This window comes from Biomphalaria glabrata, chromosome 12, assembly GCF_947242115.1.
Source record: "Biomphalaria glabrata chromosome 12, xgBioGlab47.1, whole genome shotgun sequence".
NCBI lineage: Eukaryota > Metazoa > Mollusca > Gastropoda > Planorbidae > Biomphalaria > Biomphalaria glabrata.
Genome location: NC_074722.1, coordinates 34616999 through 34643942, shown reverse-complemented (window position 1 = coordinate 34643942; position 26944 = coordinate 34616999). Strand labels below are relative to the sequence as shown.

Sequence of the window (26944 nt, the reverse complement as noted above, 5' to 3'; positions counted from 1 at the left end):
CTCTGTCTGGAAATGGGAGGGGCGGTAGAGTGAAAACGATTAATCCTCGCTCCTTTTTATAATTTCTGCTAAAGATTTCATTTGGCATTAAAGAATAGGAGTGGGACGACTCGATATAAGAATTTAATTTATAGTATATATGATAGATTTTTAATTTTTGTAATTTCTTAACTATAATACAAAAAGAAAAAGTATTGGTTTGTCCGATGGGGGAAATGCGACTGCATGTATCGCCCTTCCCACCTGGTACAACCCTTTTTCATTTAAATTTACTACTGATAAAATTTGAGATTAGAGTGTGGTACGACATAAAATACAATGGGTCATATATCAATACGTAGTTTATATTATATAGATATTCAACTAATTTTGTTCACAAACTATGATTTCTCCATAAAAATAGGACCGCCCCCCCCCCACTCAGAGGGCTAGAGTTGGGAGGGCAGTACGTGCAATCGCCCTCCCCCCCCCTTCCCCCCACAACCCCATCGAATCGGCCAAGATACCAGAAGGGAAGCGACATAATATAAAATTTATATATTAATTGAATTAATTTTGTTCACAAACTATGATTTCTCAATAAAAGTAGGACCGCCCCCCTTCACTCATCGGTTTTAGGTGTGATGGGCAGTAGAGGTATTCGCCCCCCCTCCCCCACCCTCAATCGGCGAACAGGGAACGAAATAATATAAAGATCGGTTAAAATATCAATAACAAGTTTTAATCATAAAGATATTTAATTGATTCTGTTAACAAGCTGTGATTTCTACAAATAAATTGGATCGCCCCCCCCACTCAAAAGGTTCTTTGGGGGGGGGGGGGGCGGGATTGATGCCATCGCCACCTCCCGACCCCACCAAATCGGCCAACATACTAGAGGGGGGGCGAAATAATCTAAAAATAGGTTGAAATATATATAATTAGTATATATTATTAACATAAGTAATAAATTCGTATAATAAATTGTGTGAATTCTATACTAAAATTCGTCCGCCCCCCCCCCTTGGGGGGGGGGGTCGGCCGAGTGGGGGGGGGGCGATCGCCCCTACCTCCCCCCCCTCCCCCCCGGATCCGCCAATGCCTAGAGTCTAGAGTACGTTTAGCCATCTATATTCCCAAAAGTAATTAATAATTAGTAAGGTTCTGTCAAGGCGAAATATAAAGTTATATTTCTATTGAAGCCACAATAGTAATAATAAGGCTTGTCTTAGAGCCCGAAGATTGAAAAGAAATGCAGTATTGCCCGTGGCTACAAAAGTTACAAGCCAGCTGATAAAGACAGCTGTGGCCCTCTGTGTCTTTAGTGTCATGACGTCACATATCTATGAACAGAGTATTTAAACTTTTCAAGTCCATGTTTTTCTTCTTATCAGCTGTAGTAAAAGGTAGGCCTGGCCCTTCCTCTCTAGTAACTATGTAATGTATTTTTTACTTAGTGTTGTCTGATGGTATAATAGTTACAATTAATGAAACCTTTGCTGCTTAATTACTAACACACATAAATGTTGCTAATTTTTTGTGTAGATTGTCCATGAACAAATATTTTTGCAACAGTTTAAGACTTGAAGATGGAACATGGAGATTGATGGATGAATGGCAGGATTTCTAACCCGAGGAGTGTCGATCATAGATCGGACTGGGATTTTGAACATTGGGATTCTAAGAGCGGTTCTAAGAGCGGCACTAAGAGCGGTTCTAAAAGCGGTATTAAGAGCGGTTCTAAAAGCGGTTCTAAGAGCGGCACTAAGAGAGGTACTAAGAGCGGTACTAAGAGCGGTTCTAAGAGCGGTTCTAACAGCGGTTCTAAGAGCGGTTCTAAAAGCGGTACTAAGATCGGTTCTAAGAGCGGTACTAAGAGCGGTTCTAAAAGCGGTACTAAGAGCGGTTCTAAGAGAGGTTCTAAGAGAGGTACTAAGAGCGGTTCTAAGAGCGGTACTAAGAGCGGTTCTAAGAGCGGTTCTAAGAGCGGTTCTAAAAGCGGTTCTAAGAGCGGTTCTAATAGCGGTTCTAAAAGCGGTTCTAAGAGCGGTTCTAAGAGAGGTACTAAGAGCGGTTCTAAGAGCGGTTCTAAGAGCGGTACTAAGAGCGGTACTAAAAGCGGTTCTAAGAGCCGTTCTAAAAGCGGTTCTAAATCCAACCAACTCTAATGAGCACTTTGCATACGTTTTGAAATGACGGTTAGTTGTTGTGTTGGTTTCATGGCAACCACAATAAAGGTTTACATCATTTGCCCTAATAAATGCAAGGCGTGAAAATGATACTATTACTGTTCGTCTTTTGACAAGCAGGAGTGGGTGAATGTCATAATCGGCCCTAGAAATACCATTCGATTCTGTCGAAAAAAAACGTATCTTACGATTCGTATCTGTTCTCAAATTATGTAAAGTCCAATAGCGCATCAAAAAGTAAACTAATACTTCGTGGGTTGAAGTAACATATTGTTACCAATCTCTCTATTCAGGCTCTCTGCAAACTGCACCTTACACCACCAACTTAAAGAACTTGACAACTCAGGGCTCCAAAGTAACGTAACAGTTTAATGTCCAATAAATTGCAGCCAATTACTGAACAATTGGCAACACGTACACTGTACAATTATCTCTCCGTATCAACCGTACCGCCGTATCAACTCTTGCACTGGACTCTCCGTCTCGTTCAACAGTTCAGGACTGACTTCACACACTGGGCTCGTTGTGTCGGACTCGATCACAGACCAAAATCAAGACGCCGTTCGTCTCAACTGTACTTGATAGTACTCCGCACTGAACAGTCGTAATGCTCCGTACATAACCACACCGTTGAACTGTGCTGTAGTCGACCGGACTGTAGTGAACCGGGCTCTGAACCGCTGTCGTGAACCGTCTTGACTGCGACACCTCCGCTCTTTGTATAGGGTCCCTAATGGCCTTCTAGAACCAGACGGAACATCGCTCGACGTTTCTAGCTTCGTCATATGACTACATCCGCTGGCCTGGGGCGATTTGCGTCGGCTGACGACGCGTATACCACTAGCCCTATCTGTGCCACCACCAGGTTTATAACAATATTTTATTGTATTTATCTAGGCTTGTACGCCCTATGCGTAGGACCTCCTCAACAGGTGATATTATATTTCTTTGAATTGAGCGCTCTATAAATCAAATATGCTCACACTAAAGCGAATTCTATTTGACTACAACATGAAGGCCCTAAACTGTTCGTTCTCAAGAAACATAATATAAGGATATAGGAAATGGCATTGTTACAGATTAGATTTATATTACACTATAAGATTTATATTCCACTGTAAAGTCTGTATGGTAATGTTTCTCCTTCTCAGTAAAGCTTTGTCCTTTTTTTGCCCTCCTTTGTAAGGCTATGTCATATGTTTGTCCTGCTTTGTAAAGAATTTGTCCTCTTTTTTGTCTTTCTTTGTATGGATTTGTCCTCTTTTTTGTCTTTCTTTGTAAGGCTAAGTTCTTTTTTGGTCCTCCTCACTAAGGCTATGTCCTCTTTTTTGTCCTCCTTTTAAAAGCTTTGTCCTCTTTTTTTGTTGTTGTGCAGTTTTCTGGTAACATCGAGGAGAAAATTTCCTATTGGGACTGAGGTATTGTTGCTAAAACAAAAGTTTACATTTCAATGACCATGTAAAGTAAAAGTCTGTAACATATTTTTATCTGCTTCTGAAAGAAACAGCAATGCTGTACCTTGCAGTCATTTTGGCCGTTGTTGGTCAACTGGTCAGTGCTGACCAGCAGCAACAGCTGTCTCTGTCCTCGGCTTCTGCATATTTCTCACAGAGACTTTATCAAAATGTTGCTCTCGACAAGTCAAACATGATCTACTCACCTTACAGGTATGTAGAATATTGTTTACCTAGTTTACCTAAATTAATCCAGTATAGATCTATAATAGTAATAATAATTTTATATTGCGCTACTTTCTTGCTTACAGCATGCTCAGAGCGCTATGGTCCAATCTTCTTTGTGGACCAGTGGGGGGAGAAGGTTTTTCCATGCTGCCTTTAAGGCGCTCAGTTAACACAACTCTGCTCGAGTGGGGTGCCAAGCCAAGTTCAAGCGTACTCTCGACCACGCTTCCTCTATAGCAGAGGTTCTCAGCCTGTGGTTCGCGACCCCCTCGGGGGTCGATTGACGATTTGCCAGGGGTCGCCAAAGACCGTTGAAAAAATTGATTTTTATTGTCTAATCTTCTATTGCTGTGTGTGTGTGTGTGCGGGTGGGGTGGGGGTCGCGGCCAAGTGGGGGATTGTAAAAAGGGGTCGCCGAGCATAAAAGGTTGAGAAACGCTGCTCTATAGGAATGAATGTTTTAATTGTATCCAACAGCATCCATTCAGCTTTGTCGATGACCTCCCTTGGAGCTAGGGGAGATACTGCTGCTGAGATTACAACTACACTCGGAACTACGTCACTGGGGGACTCCGTTCATTTGACGTACAAGGAGCTGATTGAGCAGGTTTGGTTGTTTTTTTCTAGTTGCTTGTGCATCAAAAAGACTATTCTAATGCCATCACACAGAAAGAAAAGTTTTCTCATGTGTTTAAAAAGATACTAAACACTTTAAAACACATAATTTCTTTAAAAAACGCACACAGATTCTCTCTGATTACATCAATGTTCAGCGAAATTGTCGCAATTACTTCTATGTCCAGATCTAGAGACCTATCATTGGAATAGTATAAAGTATAGAAGATCTATACACTCACTTCACCAGGATTCTTTCTCGGACAACGAGAGGGGCGTGGGTGGGGTAATTTTAAAAAAAATCTAACATTCATTAGTTATTAAAAGAAAAACAATCACTCTATAAGTTGTAGAAAGGAGGAATTGTCTTTTCAAAAAAATATTTTTAATTTTTTTGAGTTTTTAAGTAACTTATATAATTCAACTTTGTACAGATGAACTCAGTTAAAGAAGTTCAGCTCCACACCGGAAACGCCATCTTTGTTAATCCCTATTTCCAAATCGCACCCAAATTTATCGAAGACACCAGCAATGATTATTTTGCCAGAACTGCCAACATTGATTTAACCGCCAACGGAGGTCCCGAGAAACCAATCAACGATTACATCGCTGCTCAGACAGAGAACATGATTAAAGACGTCCTGCAACCAGGTAAGACCGTCCACAGAAGACTGGTATGTCTATATTCTATATTGATGCTTTGAATTATTTCACTTGACTTGTGCGTGTCAGACTATTTTAGATTATTATGTCATTTCCTAAATCTCCTGCAGGGTAGCAGGGGATGGCGATTTGCGAGGTTCGAACCCTGGATCATTGTGAATACAGACTGAAGCACATACCATACGACCAGGTAGCCTCCCTTGATCAGTCGCTGAGTCAACAGTCTTATTCTACAGCGTAGTCTATTTCAAGCTTCAAGCTCTAACAGACATATCTATTTAGGTCACTGGTTAATATGCATGAATAAATGCGTGACGCTTAGGACGTAATCATCTTCTTTTTTGAAGTAACGTCTGTATTATATAAGATATAAGTCTCATTATTCGTACAGTATCGAAAGGAAATAGGCATTGTTGCGAACAATGTTTTGTTGTTGACCAGTATAAAAGTTTAAAATTATTGTACAGAACAAGGATACGTTTTCTCGGCTGCCTTCTTCTTGATCCGTGCTAGTTCATATTTAGTAGAAGCTATTCTCGTGAAACCTGTTCCTTAAGGTATATGAATTAAAAACACAAATTTTGCAGATTTAAACACAGTCACAGCACAGTGGAAAGCAAGAAAAACATAACAAAGCTTATATTAAGCGTACTTGTATCAATTAGTGTAGATCAGTCGTGTAATTAAATTTGTAATAGATCTAGACTAACAATAAAAAAAAGCATTTATAAAAATAAGAAATTAAAAAAGGGAACAACCTGAATTTGAACTCATGGCTCAAGTCTTCTCAGGCTTCTCAAGCTAACGCGGTAACGTGGTGAGTCTATAGATCTAGTTCTCTATTGTTTCTATTTCATGTTTGGGTACACTAAGCTTGAGACGACGGCAGCCTAATATAAAGGGGACTAACTCAGCTTATACCACCACTTCAGTTACGTTCTATGTCTTCCCTTGTTTGAGATACCAAATAAAGTAAATTTTTACCAATAGTTAATTAACTAATTAGATTTTTTAAAATTGATTCTTGTGTTGTCAGATAAAAGAAATAATTGTGCAAAATTTCAGCTTGATCCGAGAGTGGGTGTGGGAGAAATAACGTGTACAAACTTTTGGCCAGACAGACACACAGACAGACATACAGACACTCAGACAGAGTGAGTCGATATAAGCTTTGTAAAGAGAGAAGTAGACTCAAGACTTGTTTAGTCAGAGAACATTCTTCTCACAACGTACTAAATCGGATGAGAAATTCCATTGGTCTGAGAATTAGGATTTAAGAATGATCCTCTCTTTCCTAGTGCCATAAATCAGCCAGGAAAACCAAACGACCTGGCATACGTCATTGATTAACTTGTTTGACTAGACTGACACATGAAATGCGAAGGACGTAATTATCTTCTTTTGTGAAGTAACGTCTGTAAATTAAGGAGATAAGACGAGATAAGAGTTGTCTTGGTCGTTTCATGTATAAGGCTTTGTCTACCTTTCTGCCCTTCTTTTGGTGGGAGGTTATCTGGTGGCAATAATGTCGTAGGTAGATAGGTAAGAGTTATGTATACTTAATCAGCATCTCTTCCTTTAGTGGCTGGCAACACTCATCCTGTCCACCGACTCATTTCTAAATGTCATTCAAAAGAAACAAATGACGTGAATAATGTGTTCTTCTATCCACGAACACTGAGCTGGCTTGATCCTAGTGTAAGACATGACTCACTGTCAAAAGTCATTCTTTAAGGTCCAGTGGAGGGAGCACGAAGAAAGGGTCGTCCAAAGAAAGGCTGGCTGGACAATGGGAAAGAATGGATCGGCCTTGATATCCTGCTAAGAACAGCTGCTGACCTGGAAAAATGGAGAGATTTGGTTACTCAAACTGTTACATTCCACCCCCCCCCAACGACGAAAGTCAAGGGACTTAATGATGCTAATACATAGCATAGAGCAAGGGTGGGCAAATTACATATTCGGCCCCCCCCCCCCATTCCAAAATTTTTTTTATGCGGCCCTCGGTAGAAAAAGGTTGCCCACCCTTGGCATAGAGTATCGACAGGGGAAGTGAACTCTTGGCGTTCAAGACATTACTAATATCAAAACTCTTTTATTTCAAATAAAATAAATTATAAGTCTTTAGTTAGCGTAATCTTTATAATTAAACAAGAAATATGTGAACTGTTCATTTTAATGTTGCCATTCATTTGGTATGTACAAGTTGGTACAAACTTAATTCTTTTCTTTAGTGTGATAAAAATGTGTCGTGCACATAAACAATGCAATTTTATAGCGCTCGATTTTTTTTTTAAATTTAAGGTAGCATCGATGGTAGCACTGTGATGATACTGGTCAACACCATCTTCTTTAACGGAACCTGGGAAGTAACTTTTGAGAAATTCAAAACAAGGCCACAAGATTTTAAGCAGCTGGCAGGGGCTGTGAAGCAGGTGAGTATACATACATAGACAGAGAACTATTTTGACATGAGATTGTCGTGCTTGACACGTTCCTTTAGAGTTGGAGGCTATTACGTTCTAGGTCTGTGTGTCGACAAACTTGTCAACCAAAAGAGGACTAACGTTGATTCAAATAGACATTTTTAAAACTAAGCTTTCTTTTCGTAAAGACACGTTTAAAGAAATACTTAGGATACAAATTACAATATCGATCTTTGCTATATGCCTTCATTTAACTACTAGTATATTAAGTATTACTTAGTACTCTATGGACTCCTAACCTTAACCCTCCTCATGGAAATGAGATGAATGCCTGGGCATTAGCTGTGGTCGGAACGATGTCGCCCACACATCAGTTCCCCCCCACTCCACTCAGCTGATGTATCTAAAGGAACGGCTGCCGATACAGTTTGGGGTCAGCGGCGTAGCAGGCTCTGCCAGAGTGTAGCACTGCAAACTGCCTTAGGGTCGCCAGCTCCTCATTTTTCCTCAAGGTTGCTTCCCGAAGCTTTTCCCATGATTGGGTATAGCTGCAAGGCAACAGAGGTTTGAATTCAGAGTTTTCCTTCTCCTAGGTGGGTAGCCAGCAATGGCTAACGAGACCCTCCTGCCGGAAGCTTACTGGTTAAGGCGCCAGTTACTCGCCTTTGCCCCTTCTCCTGTTAGTGAGAACAGTCCGCCGGACTCAATATCTGAGCCACACGTGAAGGCCAGGATGGACTGGTTGTCAGAGGCTATTTGAGACGCATGCCATCATTAGGAAGCATTTTATAGGTATTGGATTGCTTACATCCATTACCACTGCCGGCAATGACAACCTTCCGGACAATAACTTAGTACTATACTTTTATAAAGATAATATTTATGTTCAGAATAAATAACAAGTTAGCTAGCATAAAACGTATCCTTTAATAAAAAAAAACTTCAAAGTCGCCTTCTAATGTCAACACTAGCCTTGCGTTTACTTGAAAAGTAAGTCAGTTTATTAGCTCCATTTTTTTTGGGGGGGGGGCAACTGACTTTTTGGGTCTCTTGATAGAATGTGCAGTCCTGAAGGACATGTTTGGCAATAAATAAACATTTACCCGCCTTCTCCAAGGAAAGTTAGTACATAATATTCCGTGCTGCGCTAACATTTTGTGGAAGAGTCGCAGCTGAGGAGTCTAAGAGCCACATTTCGCTCGAGAGCCACAGTTAAGTGACCATTGTTCCTAGGTTAAACCTCCAATGGCAATGCTGCTTTTTAGTCTGGGGACGGCGGCGGGCAAAGTTCGAATCCGGGACCAATCAGACTGCGGTACAGAGCGCTAACCACACTACGAGCCTCCGTCTATATTCACAATCATATAGATCTACTCAAAGCATTTTAATAACTAACTCTATAGGGGGGAGAAGCCTTTTCATCCACACCCCTCCCTGCCAAAAAAGTAAATAGGCTGTGAGTCTAACTGATGTTAACAACCTGGTCAGATATACGTAGGCTACACATTAAGCCATTCTGACGACACATACAAATATGTACAAATCTGACTACTTTGGATGCGCAAAAAAAATTATGCCAGAAAAACTTCAATTACTAAATTGTTATTGAACATAAAATGATGAGAATATTTTCTTTATCTGTAATTTGATACACAGATTATATCAAAAAATGGCCAAAACCACCAGAGCTCCCCCATACAAAATATAAGTCTACCAAAATGTAGATACCAAAAAAAAAAAAACCTTTTTAAGCTGAAAATCATAAATAAAATTGTTGCATCGTGCAAATAACTAGGATTATCTGGTCAGGTTGACATGATGAATGACGAGAGAACAATAAAGATAAAGAGAGACAATTCCAATGGCGTGGATGTGGCTGAGCTCCCCTTTAAAGGAGGTAGATTCAGTCTGTACATTGCTCTACCACAGAAAGTGGACGGCATCACTGACCTAGGTAAGTTATCTCATAACCCCGAGGAAGCATTATTAAATAATAGACTTTAGTAATAATATTCTTTATAAAAATCTAGCTCACTACAATAACACAACATTTCAGTCTTAGGTTCTGTAGTCGTCTCTCCTAACTAAGACCAAGTGACGACATTGCCACCTATGTTGCACTATTCACAACCAATCGCTAACCTCTTCCCACCGTCACCATAGAAACACACACATACACACATTCCATAACAGGGTGCCCCTTAAAATAATATTTAATATGCATAATTTAGCCTTTAAAAAGTGTATATTTTGAGTTTGTGGAGGGTCAGGCCATTGGCAGACGCAATGTCGTAAACCAGAGCTGTATTTACTTAGTGCGAGCAAGCTACAAGCGTACATGTCTTAATCACGACATTTTTGCCAGCCAAAAAAAAAAATGTAACAAACAAAATTAAAAAAAAAAAAAAAGTTTCTTACCTTTGAAATCAGGATATATTTTTATCGCTTTTGTGGAGGTTCTTTCTTGTAGAGTCCCAGGGGCTGTAACCCCTCCTGCCTTCCCTTAAATCCGGCCCTGTACATAAAATGTATATAAACCTTTTACCAGACAGAGTTGATAAAAGCTTTTTATAAATAAAGCACAGGCTCTGTTTCATTGGACTTTACGATTTTATTTGAAGGTGACATGACCAATGACAAGGGTGTCGACAGTGTATATTAACTCTCTAAGGCAGGCACTCAACGAAAGGCAGGTCGGCAACAGTAAACGATGTATTTATTTATTATAAGCTTCAACAAATAGTAATAGTTACTAGTTAGACTTGGACGTCTGCTATAAAGTCACAGGGAGTAATATGTCTTAAGTTCTAAGAGTCCTACTTCATACCATAACACAGAACAGACCACCGACACACTTCCCAGTGTCGCTCCAGGTCCCCCAAACAGTTTCCTAGTATCACATAGGACAGCACTCAGCACCAGACTGTTCAGACTCCTATGACTTTAAGCCGGCTCCCCACAGTCCTCTATAAACATGTCTACCACTACTTGTGTTGAGTGGCTCTCTGATGCGCACCATCAGTGTGGCCAGGGAGCGGAGTTATGTCCTCTTGTTGAAAAAGGTTAAGGTACCATAACTTTAGTATGTATTTTACCACTATGGAATTATTTATTTTCAGAAAAACTGTTGGCACAACCCAACAAAGTCAACGATCTGTTCACTGGATTAAACTACGTCAGAGTCCAACTGGCCATCCCCAAGTTTAAGACAGAGACAACACTGACCCTCAACAAGCCACTCAAAGACATGGGCATGGTCAAGGCTTTCAGTCCAATGGCTGCAGATTTCACAGGAATCACCCAATCAGGTGAGATAGCGATTAGACGGGGAATAACGTTTATTTTTGTTTGAGGTAGATAATCTAGGTCATCTGTTTCTGTGGCCTACGGTTAACGAGGGTGTCATGTGGCAAGCACAACGACCAACCGCCTTTAGTTACAGCTGGGTGGACTCAGCGGCGCCGAGGATTCCGAAATTAAAAATCTTCTCAAGATTCGAACCCGGACCCCCGGTTTGGAAGTCAAGTGCTTTACCGCTCAGCCACCGCGCCTCCAATCAGATGACCTATACATCATCTGCCCTATAGACCACAAGGTCTAAAAGGGGAACTTAAGGTAGATATGAATACCTTTATTATTTCCCGACATGATGTCTATTTCAAGGCTAGTGTCTGGTGCCTGGGTTTTTCTTTCCGTTATAAAGGAACTAAATGTAATCGTATTAGTTGTGTGCTATACCTTAACCTGGGAGGAGGATGGATAACATTAAAACATGCCAAATATGAAAACTCATTATAAAAAAAAACATTGCTTATTTAAAGGGGAAGAAATCCGCCCTAAAAAACTACATTCACCGATAATAAACAAGTTATTTCCCTTATTTCATATTAAACAAAATATGTAATTACCAATTATGAATTGAATAATTGAGTATTTTGTAATGGATTCATTTATTGTTATCTACAATCAATAAATGTTGAAAGTATCAACTTGATGGGAGAAAGCGTGAGGGAGAAATAGCGTTAACAATTATTTCAGGGGACTAAACTTAGCCATATTTTTGAATACTGAAGTATTAGTTTCCCTTCTTGCTAGTAAATAAAATAATAAATTACCAGTAATTAATTATCTAATTTTACTGTTTTTTTTTTTTATTGATTCATTTCTTGTCTATGTCAACGAATAATTTTGTGCAGTTTTAGATTGATTTGAGAATGGGTGTGGGAAAAATAATATGTACACACAGAGTGAATTGATATGATTTTGTAAAAATGTTAAAAAAAAACAAAAACAAGGGAATAATGTAATATATACCTGACCAAATAATAATAATAAGGCATTTAGTCTTTGATTCTGATAATTAAAGATGACCTTAGTATTTCAAATATCACGCGTTGCTGAACGGTAGAGCGCTTGACTCCCGATTTGGAGGGTCCCTGGTTGAAGACTGCAATTTTTAATTTCGGGATCTTTAGGGTCCCTCTGATGCCACCCACCTCTAATGGGTACCTAACATTAGTTTGGGAAAAGTAAAGACGGTTGGCCGTTTTGCTGGCAACATCGCACCCTCGTTAACTGTGGGCCACGGAAACAGATGACCTTTACATCATCTGCCGCATAGATCACTAGATCTTAAGGAGAAACTTTACTTGTTAAAATAGTTTTCACGTGACCTGGAAGACCTATTTGCGACCTTCATATTTTGCCACATCTAATGCAGGCAGCCTTTGTCTAGAAGTGGTCTATTTAAGATCTCTTTTCGACCTTTTTGAGCCTATCTTTGTTAAAAACCCTTCGTTGGGTCTTTAATATATGTACCATGACCTCAGTGGGAGATTTACACATGTCTCTTTCAGAGGCCATCTGCTACCGGATGCTCTTCTCTAGGCCTTATATGGGCAAAATGGCGACTGTCCAAATAATAATTGAGAAAAATACAAGGATTTCCTATTTGAAATATATTTCTATTCCAACAGCTCAAGTTTATATCAGCCAAGTTCTACACAAGGCAATGATAGAAGTGCAAGAGACTGGCACCGTCGCAGCAGCCGCCACAGTCATCGCAATAGTAATGGAAAGCGCAATAATAATAAGTCCAACTCAAGAGACGTTCATTGCTGACCATCCTTTTGTCTACTTCCTGAGAGACAACGTGTCTGGAGAGATTCTCTTCCAAGGAAAATTCTCTGGTTAAAAAGAAAAAAAAAGACAAATAAACAATAAAATCGTTCTCCAGTGTGATAGCTTTTAATATACTTATCCATACTTACTTATCCATAACTTTAAACTTATGCGCGGTGGCTGAGCGTCAAAGCGCTTGGCTTCCGAACCGGGGGTCCCGGGATCGAATCTTGGTGAAGACTGGGGATTTTTAATTTAGGGATCTTTGGTCGTCTTTGAGTCCACCCAGCTTTAATGGGTACCTGACATTAGTTGGCGAAATGTAAAGGCGGTTGGTTGTTGTGCTGGCCACATGACACCCTAGTTAACCGTGGGCCACAGAAACAGATGACCTTTACATCATCTGCCCCATAGCTCGCAAGGTCTGAAAGGGGAGGAAACTTTACTTTTACTTACTTTAACCTAATGCTGATAAATACACACATTAAATACACACTTTAAATACACACATTAAATACACACTTTAAATATACACATTAAATACACCCATTGAATACACACATTAAATACACACATTAAATATGCACATAAAAAACACACATTAAATACACACATTAAATACACACATTAAATACACACATTAAATATACACATTAAATACACACATTAAATACACATTAAATACACACATCAAATACACACATTAAACACACACATCTGTTATCAAATAATTTAATAGTGGCTGCCTGGTCGTGCGGTATGCTCCCTGGAATGTCGTTCGGTCATCTCCATGGTCCTGGTCAGAGAACATTGGTCTGAACTCTGACCTGCAACGTCCCAACCCTTGGGCATTGGAAACCAATCGCTGGTTACCAGGTCACAGTTCTGTACGACGCGGTAACGAGCTATTGGTCTCCACATCCTACAGGCTGTGATGTTGCAGGTCAGTGTTGAGGCCTACTATATCCGATGGTCTCGGATGGTCTCTGGCAGGGTCCAAACCTGGGACCATCGAGACAATCAAATGACCGTCCAGAGCGCATATCACACGACCAGGCAGCCATCCGCTATAAATAACTAATCGGTGTATTCTGTGAACAGAATAAAGGAAATCTTGATACGCTATGTTTTTAAAAGTTTTAGAATAATTTCTCTGCACTTCTCAGCGATAAGAAATCCAATTTTCCAATCACTTACCTTTACAGGTGTATCTTTTCCATTTAATAGGTATTATGGACATTAGGAAATGTCTGAGATCTTGTTTATTTTATCTTTAAAATTCAGAATCGCGAAGTTCAAATTAATTATACATATTTATTTTTGTGAAGGAATACATGGTTTAGTTGTCTTAGGTGATGGAATCGATCTTACATGTTATTTTATTCGATTGGGTGAAGGAATCGAGTATACATCTTCTTGTTGTTCGCTTGGGTGAAGGAATCGAGTATACATCTTCTTGTTGTTCGCTTGGGTGAAGGAATCGAGTATACATCTTCTTGTTGTTCGCTTGGGTGAAGGAATCGAGTATACATCTTCTTGTTGTTCGCTTGGGTGAAGGAATCGAGTATACATCTTCTTGTTGTTCGCTTGGGTGAAGGAATCGAGTATACATCTTCTTGTTGTTCGCTTGGGTGAAGGAATCGAGTATACATCTTCTTGTTGTTCGATTGGGTGAAGGAATCGAGTATACATCTTCTTGTTGTTCGATTGGGTGAGAAATCTAGTATGCATCTTCTTTTTTTAAGCTTGGGTAAAGGAATCGAATATACATCTTCTTTTTGGTAGCTCCTTTTCTCATATTTTTGGTTGACAGATTTTACACGTTTTCAAAAGTATTTGCCGCTAACATTGCAAGATTACTTATGCTGTTCATTTTGGAAGCCATAAATGATTTTATCCCCCACAAGGCGGGCACAGGGGCAGACCTCCACCAGCACTGGAAGGCATGGCGTCGTTTTATTATCAAGCTTGGTGACGTTTTATTTTGAAAGACAATAGATGCGCCAAGGGGAATAACTTTTTTTTGTTTCTTTTACTGAAATCGAGGCAAAATGTGCTGTGGCAAAGATTATCTATTCTGGAGCGGAAAAAATTCGTACCAGTTCATCAATGAAAGCTCTATAACCTAGTCACAGTGTATGCATGAGATTTCATCAGTTTAATGGGCTATCGAACAAGGCAGCTTTCTTCCCTTGTCTCTTTTAAAGACCTATTCAATTCATTTGCTCTTAGATGACGCCCAAACCCAGCACGAACGATCTGTCTCCATGCGGTGCTATATTGGGACATTTTCTCTATCTTCACTTCATGAGATCTCGCTTGCAGACATACTATTTCAGAACTTTTCAGCGATAATTTTAGTGACTTAAGGCGTTTTGTTCATTCACTCAGTGTTCGGTATTAAAATTGAACACAGATAATTACTTTATTGATTTGTAATTTGCTAATGTAGCTTACATAGTGTAGACCATAAGTGGTCAATAGGTAGCTAGTTTAGGCTTTATTGGCTTCTTTCATACCATCAGTTGATGACTCGTTGTATAGCTAGTGAAAAATAAAGGTACAAAGGATCTAGAGTCCTTTCAGGTAAAGTAGTTTTCATTAACGGATTAGTTTCATGACTGAAGCATAGAGCTTATTATAACATGAGTTTTAACATATTAACTCTTTCGCTCCGTAATTATTTTTGTTAATTTTGAAGGACATCTTCATTTTGCTAATTACTATCTCACTAATCTCACTACCATGTTATGATTGGGCTTTAGCTTTGTTGTTTTGTTATCAGAAAATGTTGTATTTGGTATATAATTAAAGGGAAATGCATGCTCTGTTTATATATTTTACAATCAAGTTTAAAAGTTCAACATTAATTTAATTAAATGAGGTCAAATCAACGATGGTATCGTCGATTAGGAGAGAAAGAGTTAAGTAAGATATAACTTACAGCTTACAGCAATGTATAGTAAAATAAGATTTTTCATTTTTCTTCTATTTTGTTGAGATCTAGTGTGACAGACGGACATCATAGCGGCTTTTTTCCTTACGAGTGCCGCTAAAAAATGTTTAAATGCTTCAATATTTCATAAGTTACTTTCCCAAAAGATCTTAAACTAAATTATATATAGTAAAGTTAAGCTTTTTTCGACTGTTTCTATCGTCTTTCTGGGATAATCATGGCCACCTTACCGGATCATTCAATCATCTCATCTCTGCTTGTGGTGCCGTCTGGAGCATAGGCCAACAACACATTTCCTCCATGCGTCTCTCCAACTGTCCTCACATCTTGTCTATCTGCTTGGCATCAGCTTCCTAATTGCGGCGCCATGTATTCCTGGGCCGTCCCCTCTTCCTCTTTCATTGGATTTCCAGGGGAGGGCATGCCTTGTAATGTTAGATGCAGGTGTTAGTCGATTCGATGTCAGAGCCTAATTTCATCATCATCACCATTGGCCTCCTTCCGTCGTGAAACGACTCTGGTTCATCTCGAACACTTCCTCATGTGGCTGTGGAGCCCTATTTTGGAGAGACACTCCCGTCCACAGATAGCGCAGGTTAAGGTGGCTTTCGCTTTGGTGGTAGAGGAGCTGGCCATTTTCCGTGTGGCCCGCTTTTCTTCAAGAATCGAGGTCCATGTTTTCTTGCTGTCCATAGCTTTCTTGGTCACCGTCTCTCTCCAACTAGTGCGGTCTAAGGCTATGTCTTCCCAATGGTCAGTATCAATGTTTACTGAGTTTAAATCCCTTTTTATCACATCAACGTAGCGGAGGTGGGGGGGGGGCTAATTTATGTGACAGTTTAATTCGGAGTCACTTGTTAATTTCAGTGTCACTAGTTGATTTGGTGTCACTAATTAATTTGGAGTCACTAGCTATTTCAGTGACACTGATCTATTGAGGGTCACTGGTTAATGCGATGTTACTGGTTGCGATGTCACTGGTTGCGATGTCACTGGTTAATTCGTTGTCACTTGTGAAAGTGATTTAGGTGGACTATTCATAAAATGCAACGCATCATAGACCAAGAGATTAGAAACAGGGTTACAGCAGCGAATTGACCCCATGATAACCTGCTAACTATCGTTAAAATACGCAAGCTAAAAAACTATGGCCATATTACAAGATCTTCGGGGCTCGCAAAGACTTTCCTTCAGGGAAATGTACCAGGTAAAAGAAGAAGAGGCAGACAGAGAAAGCGATGGGAGGACAACATAAAAGAATGCCATTGAAAGAGGTTCTAACTAAGGCAAAAGACAGAGAGGAATGGAGAAAGACGGTCGACGAATCTTGCATGGTGCCCCAACTGTCCAATAGACTAAGTGATAGGTACCAAAGGTAAAGGTAAAAGGTTAAAGGTAACGTGCAAGTACATTTGTTTTCATTGATTAGATAAAATATAATTAAATATTTAAGGGACTATACCTAGTAACATATTTTTATAAATTTTCTTAGAAACAAGCCCTAAGGATGTTATACTTCACACTAATCCTGGCTCTTGTTGGTCAACTGGTCACTGCATATAAAAAACAGCAAATAGCCTTGTCGGAAGCATCTACGAATTTCTCTGGACAACTATATCAGAAAATTGCACTTAATGAGCCAAACATTGTATACTCTCCATACAGGTTAGTGAGTAGCATGTGAACATAAGTGCTCACAATAGATGTAAAAAAAAAAACCATAAAATATGTATCAATTAGTTTGGGTCAGTCATGTAATTACAATTTTAATAGATCTAGACTAACAATAAAAAACATTAAAAAAAAAAAGAAAAGAAAACCTGAATTAGAACTTGTGTGCTAAAGCCTTCTCCGGCTGCCCAACACGTTAGCCACTATACTAGCGTAGTTATCTATTGTTTCTATTTCATATTTGTGTTTATAAGCATGAGACGGCAGCCTTATATAAAGGGGACTAATTCAGCTTATACTACCACTTCAGTCAAGTGCAACTTCATTCCCTTACCAAACAAAGTAATTTATTACCAATAATATTATTAACTAATTATTTATTTTTGTTATTGATTCTTATGTTGTCAGGCAAAAGAAATAATTGTGCGAAGTTTCAGCTTGATCCCAGATAGGGTGTCGTAGAAAAAAAGTGTAAAACTTTTGGCCAGAAAGATAGAATGAGTTGATATAAGCTTTGTAATCACAACATAATAAACTATTCAGAAGGACAAATAGGGTAAAGGCGCATTTCTTATTCAATTTACTAGAACGAAGTAGCATTAGTGCTCCTCTGTCCTAAGCGCCATTAGAGCGAGGATCGGGTTGCCTGAATCAGCCAGAGAGACCTACGACTTGAGAGCTGGTCTCTTATTAATATGCACGACTACATGGACACATTCTTACGCGCTATACGTCATTCTCTTATGCTTTACAATGACGTTTGTGATTTATAAGATAAGAAAAATTATGATTAAAAAAATAAACAAACGGAATCGATTTTTAAATTTTTTTTTTTTTAAATGTCATCAGTATTCATTCAGTTCTGACAATGATCTCAGAGGGCGCTCGAGGAGAAACGTCTGCTCAGATAAAGGACAGCCTGTCAATTACTTCCCTTGGTGATACAGTTCATGCTGTTTACAAGGAACTTATTAAGCTGGTAAGCACACAGCTAAGAATCTCTCTCATTATCATTAACATCATCATTATCATTTTCTATTTTGCAATGTTGTGTATTGGACCGGTCATTGCTCTTCATTAATGAGAATCACCTACTTGCTGTATAACTGATCACAATGTCGTACAGTTATATAGGTATAGCCAAACTTCGAGTAACGGAGACTCGCGGGCAGGTAAAGGTTAACCATGTCTTTAGTATTGTCTTAGATATTCGCCTCAAATAGTCCCAGAATTCCCTTTCAACAGGATTGGGAAGCTACATGCTTTGGAGTTTGACCTGTGTCCAGACATAACCGCAAACATTTTTTGTCTAGTGGATTTGAGTCTCTCAAGCCTACTCTACCTCTAGGGATGGCTGCCTGGTCGTGCGGTTTGCACGCTGGGCTGTCGTTCAGATTCATCGATGGTCCCGGGTTCAAACCCTTCCTGCTCCCATCCCCCGTCGTCCTGCGGGAGGCTTGGACTAGAAAGTAATTATCTTCAACTCTGAAGGAACATCCTAAACTTATAAAACATTTTACAAACATTCCTTCCCGTTTTCCAGAACGATTTTCTTATTTATAGTTTGAAGGGAAAAAAAAACATTACTCCATTATAAAGAACATTTTTTTACCTTTAGTGACCATGTCTCAGAGCCATACAGAAGGGTTGAGAGAACCACCGCCTATACAGGAAACATCTAAGACTTATTGAGCGCTTCCACCTAAGATGCTTGCGCTCCATCATGGACATACGGTGGCAAGACCGCACGGCAAACAGCGATGCCCTTGCGAACGCCGGTATGGACAGTATAGAGGGACTTCTTATGGTCCGGCAGTTACGCTGGGTAGGGCACGTATCCCGTATGTGAGACCAACGTATGCTAAAGGTAGTCTTTTTTGGTGAGCTAAAAGGTGTTCGACGTATCAGAGGTGACCCAACGGAAACGATTCAAAAACCAGCTTAGGCGTCAACTTTCCTTGGCTGAAGAGAGCACCTGGTTGCATGCGGCCCCAGAACGAGACAGCTGGAGGTCACTCACGAAGGCCGCGGGATACACATTTGAGACCAAATGAAAATCCACTGCCGAGGACAAACGCAGACGGCGAAAAGAAAATCTAAATAGACTACCAGCGGACAATGGTTATGCTTGCCCTGGATGTGGCAAAATATGTAGTCCACAGCTGGGGCTGCGCAGCCACGGGAAATAGTGTATTCCTCACTAATCTCCGGACTCGAAGACAAGCTTTATTATCTTATTATTACTCTTATTATTTTACCTTTACCACAGCTGAATTCTTTTAAGGAAGTAACGATACACACTGGCAACGCGCTGTACGTGAAGCAAGATTTACATATCCTTCCAGCGTTTCTCGAGAACAGTACAAAATACTACAACGCCAAAGTGGACAACATCAACCTCTCTGCCAAAGGAGGACCTGAGAGACCAATTAATGATTACATAGCACAGAAGACCAAGAATGTTATCAAGGATGTATTGTCGCCAGGTAACTATAATTAATGTTATTAAAATAAAAAAAAGAAAGTTCCCCTTTAAGACCGTGTGGTCTATAGGTCAGATGATGCAAAGGTCATCTGTTTCTGTTGCTTACGGTTAACGAGGGTGTCATGATGTCTAGTAACCATTAGGGCTGGGTGAACTCAGAGGCTCCCAAAGATCTCGAAATAAAAAAAAAATTCAGTCTTCACCGGGATTGAAACCCGGGACCCCGGTTCGGAAGTCAAGCGCTTTACCACTCAGCCACCGCTGAATGGAAATCCTGGTGAAGACTGAAATTATTAATTTTGGGATCTTTGGGCACCCAGTTATGGGCCTCTGACATTAGTTGGGGAAAAAATTCAAGACGAAGGTCGTTGTGCTGGCCACATGGCCGACATAAAAACCGTGGCCCACATAGAAACAGATGACCTTTATATCGTCTGAAAGGGGAACTTTTACTTTGCATGGATTGTAACACTTGTACGAGGTTGCTTATAATACTGTTAATGTTATTGACTATTAATCGCTCTAAAATACTAAGTGTACTACTTATCAGTGTCAGATACTAGAAAGTGGAGCCCCTCTACGGGAGTTTATTTTGTAGAGACCTTTACTCTCTTCAAGTTTTGATATGGTTACACTTAATATGAATAAATCTATAAGCTTGCCATTGTTGTAAAGAACTAAATTAAGTAGACGCTAGTGTTACCTTTTTCCCTTCTTTTATTACTATATTTAAATATGTACATTCCGAAATTATAAATCCCAGTCTTCACCAGGATTGGAACTCGGGATCCCCGGTTCAGAAGCCAAGCGCTTTACCGCTCAGCCTCCGGACAGAATAAAATTATACATTACAACAATTAAAACAACTCTAACTTCGTATGTACCATTCATATTTTAACACAATAAAAAAAATAGTAAGAAAACTGAATACTAAAACTCATTTGTACACAAGCATCAATGTCAGAGATTAGACCGTACCCTTGATCACGTGACAGAGCAAATTTGTGTTTGATGTTTGAAAAACGTGTTCGATTTCAATATCAAGTTATCCTGATTGAAACAAATAAATGGTTGTATCTCGTAGGAGACATTAAACCTGACACGGCTTTGCTTGTCGTCAACACACTCTTCTTTAACGGAACCTGGGAAAACTCTTTCAACCCAGAACTGACGACTAAGGAAGATTTCCATCTTTTGGACAACACCGTGAAGCAAGTAAGTGATTTCCGGTTTTATTCAATTCCTCTTTTCAACTTGTTAAATTCTTCATTAGCAAAACCTGAAACCTGCACACGGGTCTACAAAATGGCTCTAACATTTTTTCTAGAAATTCGAGACATATCTTTGGGGAAAAATAGTAGTGAATGGGAAACACAGGTACAATTGTTGGTTGTACATTATGATTTTTTTTTCGAATTATAATAATATTTTAGGATCTCCTTACCCATGTTTCTTGTATGCCGCTTAAATACTTAAAATCATATACATTATAATGAAATCGATAGATACACTTTCAAAAGCAGGATCTTCTATGGAACAACCAGATAGACCTGTTAACTACCTCACCCTATGGTCAATTTTAGTCAACAACCACAAAGAGGAGTGATTCAATTAATGGGTATCAGGAAACACAGGCAGAGCCATGTACAAAGAAATGACTATGCCAAACAAACTGGACAGTATTAACTTCCCCTCCCCCAGCAAAGAGCAATCTGCAATCGTCCAACTAAGAGCAGGACACACACCTCTGTTTAAATTACTATCTCAACAAAATAAATCCCACACAACTCCCCTTTTTGTAGACACTGCGCCCAGCCTTATGAGTTATGAAACCGTAAACCATATCCTTTGTGAATGCTCCTTCCTAATCCAAATTGAGCAGACACTACTACCACTACACACACACATTGGCCTCCTTCAGTCGTAGAACGACTATGGTTCACCTCAGAGCACTACCACTACAGCCCAACATAACTAACACCCTGTACGGCAGTGCTGAACAACTGAAGAAAACATCACACTATTTTTCCTTGGCACAGTCTGCAAAATAGTTCACAGCTCAGTAGCAGAAAGCTGGCTAGAAGAAGAATAATGAAATAGTGATATAGACCACACACAAGAAAATAAATAAAACACCTGCTTTGCATAAGTTCTTTATTTAAATACGCCATCCTTAGCTGGCGTTAATTCTCTTCTCCTCTGTTCAGATTGACATGATGCACGACAATCGATCCCTCAGGATCAAGAAAGATAATCTGAATGGTCTAGATGTGGCTGAGATCTCGTTCAAAGGGAACAGGTTCACATTAATCATCGTTCTTCCGCATCAAATGGACAGCCTCACTGACCTAGGTGACTTGTGATTTCTTCTCTAGTTTGTGACAATACATTTACAGAGTGTTAAAGGGAAACTCCGATGGTTTTGACAATTTTTGATACAATATGTGTTTTGATTTACAGATAATGAATATATTATTCTTTGTTTTTTTAATTTGCAATAATAACTTAGTAATTGATGTTTTTCTGACGTAATTTTCCTGCGCATCCAAAACAGTTAGACATTCACCAGGTTTCTATGTGACGTCACACTAGCCTACTAATTTAATCTATTGACTTATTGTATAACGGGAGACCATACAGAAAAGTTATCATTCTCGTAAAAGAAATATATCTTTGTCTATGCAGTTAGATTTAGGATCTTGTAAGCAAAGAAAAAAATGCATGCGTATTAAAAGTAGATTTACATGCTTGACTAGCCACGGCAGTCTGTATTTTCTCGCCTGACCACTCAACACACAACAAACACTATCGCTTGGTTGTCTTGTCATGACCGACTACACGTAGTCTCGACTAGCCTTACACTGACCAGTTTGTTCGAATCAGTCAGACACACGATCTATTTACTTCTTGGGAAAGGGAGAGGCTTAGATGAAAACGTTACTTTTTTTTTCTCGAGTTGGTTATCCTAATGCTTTTAGATCTACCTATACATGTATTTATAACTGTACCATAGCTCTGGAATAGGCCGTCACCAAGCCCAAGAGCCTGTAAGAATGAAGCGATACGATTGGTTAAATCTAGTTTCCTTTTCAGCATTGTTGATAAAAGTGACGTATGCCTAATCTAAAAACAAAATCTCAAAGGGGCCCTGTTTTTTTTTTTTTTTTGGAGATGTCAAGAATTTACTGACTAATTTATTAAATAGAAATGTTTCTAAGCATTTTGTACTATCACAACTTTTTACGCAGAATTCAAATATGTCAATAAATCAAATTTGAAAAACCATCGGAGTTTCCCTTTAAGAGACGATTGAGTTGGGCTAAAACTCTCGAGAGCTCAAACAGTTATTGCACCATGAATATGAAAAGACCACACAAGACGTTGTTCAATAGAACCATAGCGTTTTTGTGAATGTGGCTGAGTTGTAAAGCGCTTAGTATCCGAGCCTAGGGGTCTAAAGCTTTAATCTCGGCACAAAAACTGGCACTTTTAGGAATTTCGGATTTTTAAGGACGCCCCAAGTCGACCCAATTCTAATGGCTAACTAAAAACAAAAGGGGGGGGGGATGTTCGTTGCGCTGGCCACATGACACCTTCCTTAACCGTGGACAACATAAATCGATGACATTTTCATTCTATGGTATCTGGGAAAAACTTTGCTTTGCATTTATATACTTTAGTTAGTGACGGTAGAACTAGTCACGTGACGCACGGGAAATGTGACGTTTCACAATAAGAGCACGTACGTGACTGCCAGTTATAGTGAACGATGTATTTGATGGACTATGACTCTGACTATCCCTCATGTGTAAGTAAACACATGCGTACTCAATTGTTTGGGAGGATGTGTGGATTATGTGTACAAAGTACTGTGATACTTTAGCAAGCAATCAAAGCTGGTGATTTGTACAGCCCATAGAGCCAATATCACACGGCCACCAATCACTTCTTGAAATAGTAATTGACATGCATAACACGAGCTATTCATACACTCAGCCAGTCCAGGGTATCTTAAAGTGACATTTTGGTTAATATCGAAATGAGGCGAATAAGAGATGTATATATGGATTTAATCCCCTTTAATACGTTTTGACACGTTTTTTCTCCCACTTCCCATTCTCGGATCAAGTTGAAATTTTTGCATAATTATTTATAGTCGATGACAATACACGAATCAATTCAATTTTTAACCGCTTAGTTTATTTTAATTTTTTTTAATATAGCATAAAGGGAGCTAAACGCCGCCATTTTCAGACAAATGAGAGTAATTGGCGGTTCTTTCCCTTAGATAAACTTTTTTTAAATTTATTAATGATTTGTAAGGGACAATAAACAATTAAGCAAGGTTTCAACTCATTTATTTGGCTGATAGCTAACGAGGGGATCATTTGGCCAGCACAAATACCAACCACTTTTACGTTCCATAACCAACATTAGGTTCTCATTGGGGTTGGGTGGACTCAAAGGGGCCTGTAAATCCCAAAATAAAAGACGTAGTCGACACCGAGATTCGTACCTAAGACCCATCGTTTCGAAAGTCAAGTGTCTTATCACTCAGCCACTACTTGCGATTATTTATGCATTTCATAAAATACTTCTTTTATAAATATATGGGCACATCTACGTTGAATATAGTTCCTTATATATTGTAAGCCCAACAAAATGTAATTATTTCGCTTTCGCTTATTTCCCTAGAAAAGTTTTTTTTTTAATCCAGCCTGACAATATGAAATTTCTTTCTTTATTTTGTCAGAAACGTCTTTGGCCCAGCCCCACAAAGTGGATGAAATCTGCACTGGGCTGGACCACGTCGACGTTCAACTGGCTATTCCAAAGTTCAAGATTGAAACGTCCCTTGACCTAATTCCTGCATTGAAAGCACTGGGCATCGAGGATGCTTTTGAACCAGGTGTTGCCGACTTTAGTGGAATCACGCCAACAGGTATGTCAGTCTGTCACAATATAATATACTATTTGATAATGTAATATAATATACAAAAATATAATACTTATTAATCTAATATTTAAGAATACAATACTTAATACAATAATATAATATTTGATACAATACTATACTTACTATACTATACTATACTATACTTTACTATAGTGTACTATACTATACCAAATTATATTATACTATACTATACTATACTATACTTTTCCAAACTATATTATACTATAGTTTACTATATTATGCTATACTATATTATAATAAAATATAAAGGTAAGATAGCTAGTTGTTTGTGAAACTTCTAATTGAATTATGTTTTTTTTTACACTGAAGTGACTTGTCATGTGTTATGCGCTTTGGACTGCCGTGATGATGTTCCCGGGTTCGAGCCCTTCTAGCTTCCATTCACTGACGTCCTGCGTGACGTTCTAACTAAGACGTAATAATCTTTCGCTCTGATGAAACGTCCAAAACGTCTTAATAAAAACGAACAGTTAAATAAGATTAGTGAGTGTAACAAACCTCATTGTTGACTTTCTTAATCTTCAGGTCCTGTGTATCTAAGCCAGGTCGTCCACAAGGCGGTCATTGATGTCCAAGAAACCGGAACCGTGGCAGCGGCCGTCACAGTCGCTAAGGTGACTATAACGTCCGAGCCCGTCAATCTACAACCGGAAGAGAAATTCATCGTTGACCATCCTTTCATCTACTTCCTGAGGGACAGGCAGACTGGACAGATACTTTTCCAGGGAAAGTTTTCAGGGTGAAAGTCTCTATGCCACAGTACAAACAAAGATGTCTTTTCAGGATGAAATGATGATATGATGTTATGATGATGATGATGTGATGAAGAATAAATTTTGAAACTACTAGAAAAAACAAGTTGGAATATTGTTGAAGACTGTGTTTTGAAGTTTTAGTGGGTTTTTTTTCAGTGAATCTACCAAACTTTAAAAGGTGCCTGGTTTTGGATGAAGAAGTATATATATAGATATATAGTTCGTCCATTGTGGTTTGATGATGACCACTTTTGTCATCCAGGGAGGCTGAGGGCTTTGCACTGGGGTTTTGTGCCTCTTCATGTGGCTGGTGAGACCTATGGGAGCCCGGAATGTTCGGCCGCACACTGGGCAGGTTATTCCAGCTGGAGCTAGTGTCATTGGCCTTGCTTTTCTTCTCTGGTGCTTTTCTTCTGCCAGCGCTGTTCTCTTTTCCTCTGCAACCTGTGCACCAGATTTCACAGCGCTACGCCATGATGTTCTGTCATGTACTTCAGTCTCCCAGGTCAATGCTGAAGGCTTTTAGAGAAGTTTTGAGAGTGTCCTTGAAGTGTTTTCTATGTCGAAGTATTTTCTATGTCCTTGAAGTGTTTTCTATGTCCACCTTGTGGTGAAGAAGTAAAAAAAGGGTGAAAGGCAACATTACCGGAGACAATAATTATGCTGTATAGTTTTACCTTATCTTGCATTATCTTATAAATTTGACACACTTTAAATTAGTCTAAATATACATGAGGCAATTAAAGATTTTATGTATCATTTTTTTAAATTTAAATGAGATTAAAAGAATGAACAGCCTCATTTCAGATTATTGGATTAATCTTAATCATTAGACATGAAGTGAACGCGCGGTGGTTGAGCGGAAAAGAGCTTTGCTTCCAAACCGGGGATCCCGGGTTCGAATCCTAGTGAAGAGGATTTTTAATTTCGGGATCTTTGGGCGCCTCTGAGTCCACCCAGATTTAATGGGTACCTGACGTTAGTTAAAGAAAAGCAAAGGCGGTTGGTCGTTATGCTGGCCACATGACACAGAAAAAGATGACCGTTTCATCATCTGACCTATAGACCATAAGGTCTGTAAGGGGAACGTGAGTTTGTATTCTTTTCTTTATAGGCATTTAAGTTTGAAAAACGCTTTGTTAACTCAAGTCTAAAGTTAACCCAATCTGCACGTGTTGTGTAGACTCAGCTGTGTGGACTACTACTAACAAGTGACCTTTGGGCAAGCAGTTTTCTTAAGATGAGCTGTCGAATCTGTGACGGAATACAATAACAATCAGATAGTTTTGTCTTTACAGACTCACAATCTGCATCTCAATCAATGACTTAGAGAAACCATCTTGAACTCTAGATCAAGAGAGATGACAACATCAATTTTGATAATTTATTATATAACGTCGAATTTTAACATCTTTGATTACAAA

The 26944-nt window shown here is 39.2% G+C and overlaps 2 protein-coding genes across 2 annotated transcripts; both read left to right on the top strand.

Moving 5' to 3' along the window:
• The first annotated feature begins 3638 nt into the window (after positions 1 to 3638).
• LOC106065776 (leukocyte elastase inhibitor A-like) lies at positions 3639 to 12784 on the top strand. The gene is made up of 7 exons (XM_056007208.1): positions 3639 to 3835; positions 4328 to 4457; positions 4900 to 5116; positions 7433 to 7563; positions 9364 to 9508; positions 10674 to 10862; positions 12531 to 12784. Exons 1-7 carry the CDS (start codon positions 3678 to 3680, stop codon positions 12746 to 12748), a joined length of 1188 nt encoding a protein of 395 aa, XP_055863183.1. The 5' UTR covers positions 3639 to 3677; the 3' UTR covers positions 12749 to 12784.
• Positions 12785 to 15102: 2318 nt separating this feature from the next.
• LOC106065709 (serpin B6-like) lies at positions 15103 to 25624 on the top strand. Its single transcript, XM_056005327.1, has 9 exons — positions 15103 to 15261; positions 17124 to 17296; positions 18152 to 18281; positions 19572 to 19788; positions 20872 to 21002; positions 21995 to 22139; positions 24541 to 24769; positions 25075 to 25085; positions 25291 to 25624. Exons 2-9 carry the CDS (start codon positions 17139 to 17141, stop codon positions 25506 to 25508), a joined length of 1239 nt encoding a protein of 412 aa, XP_055861302.1. The 5' UTR covers positions 15103 to 15261; positions 17124 to 17138; the 3' UTR covers positions 25509 to 25624.
• Positions 25625 to 26944: the final 1320 nt, after the last annotated feature.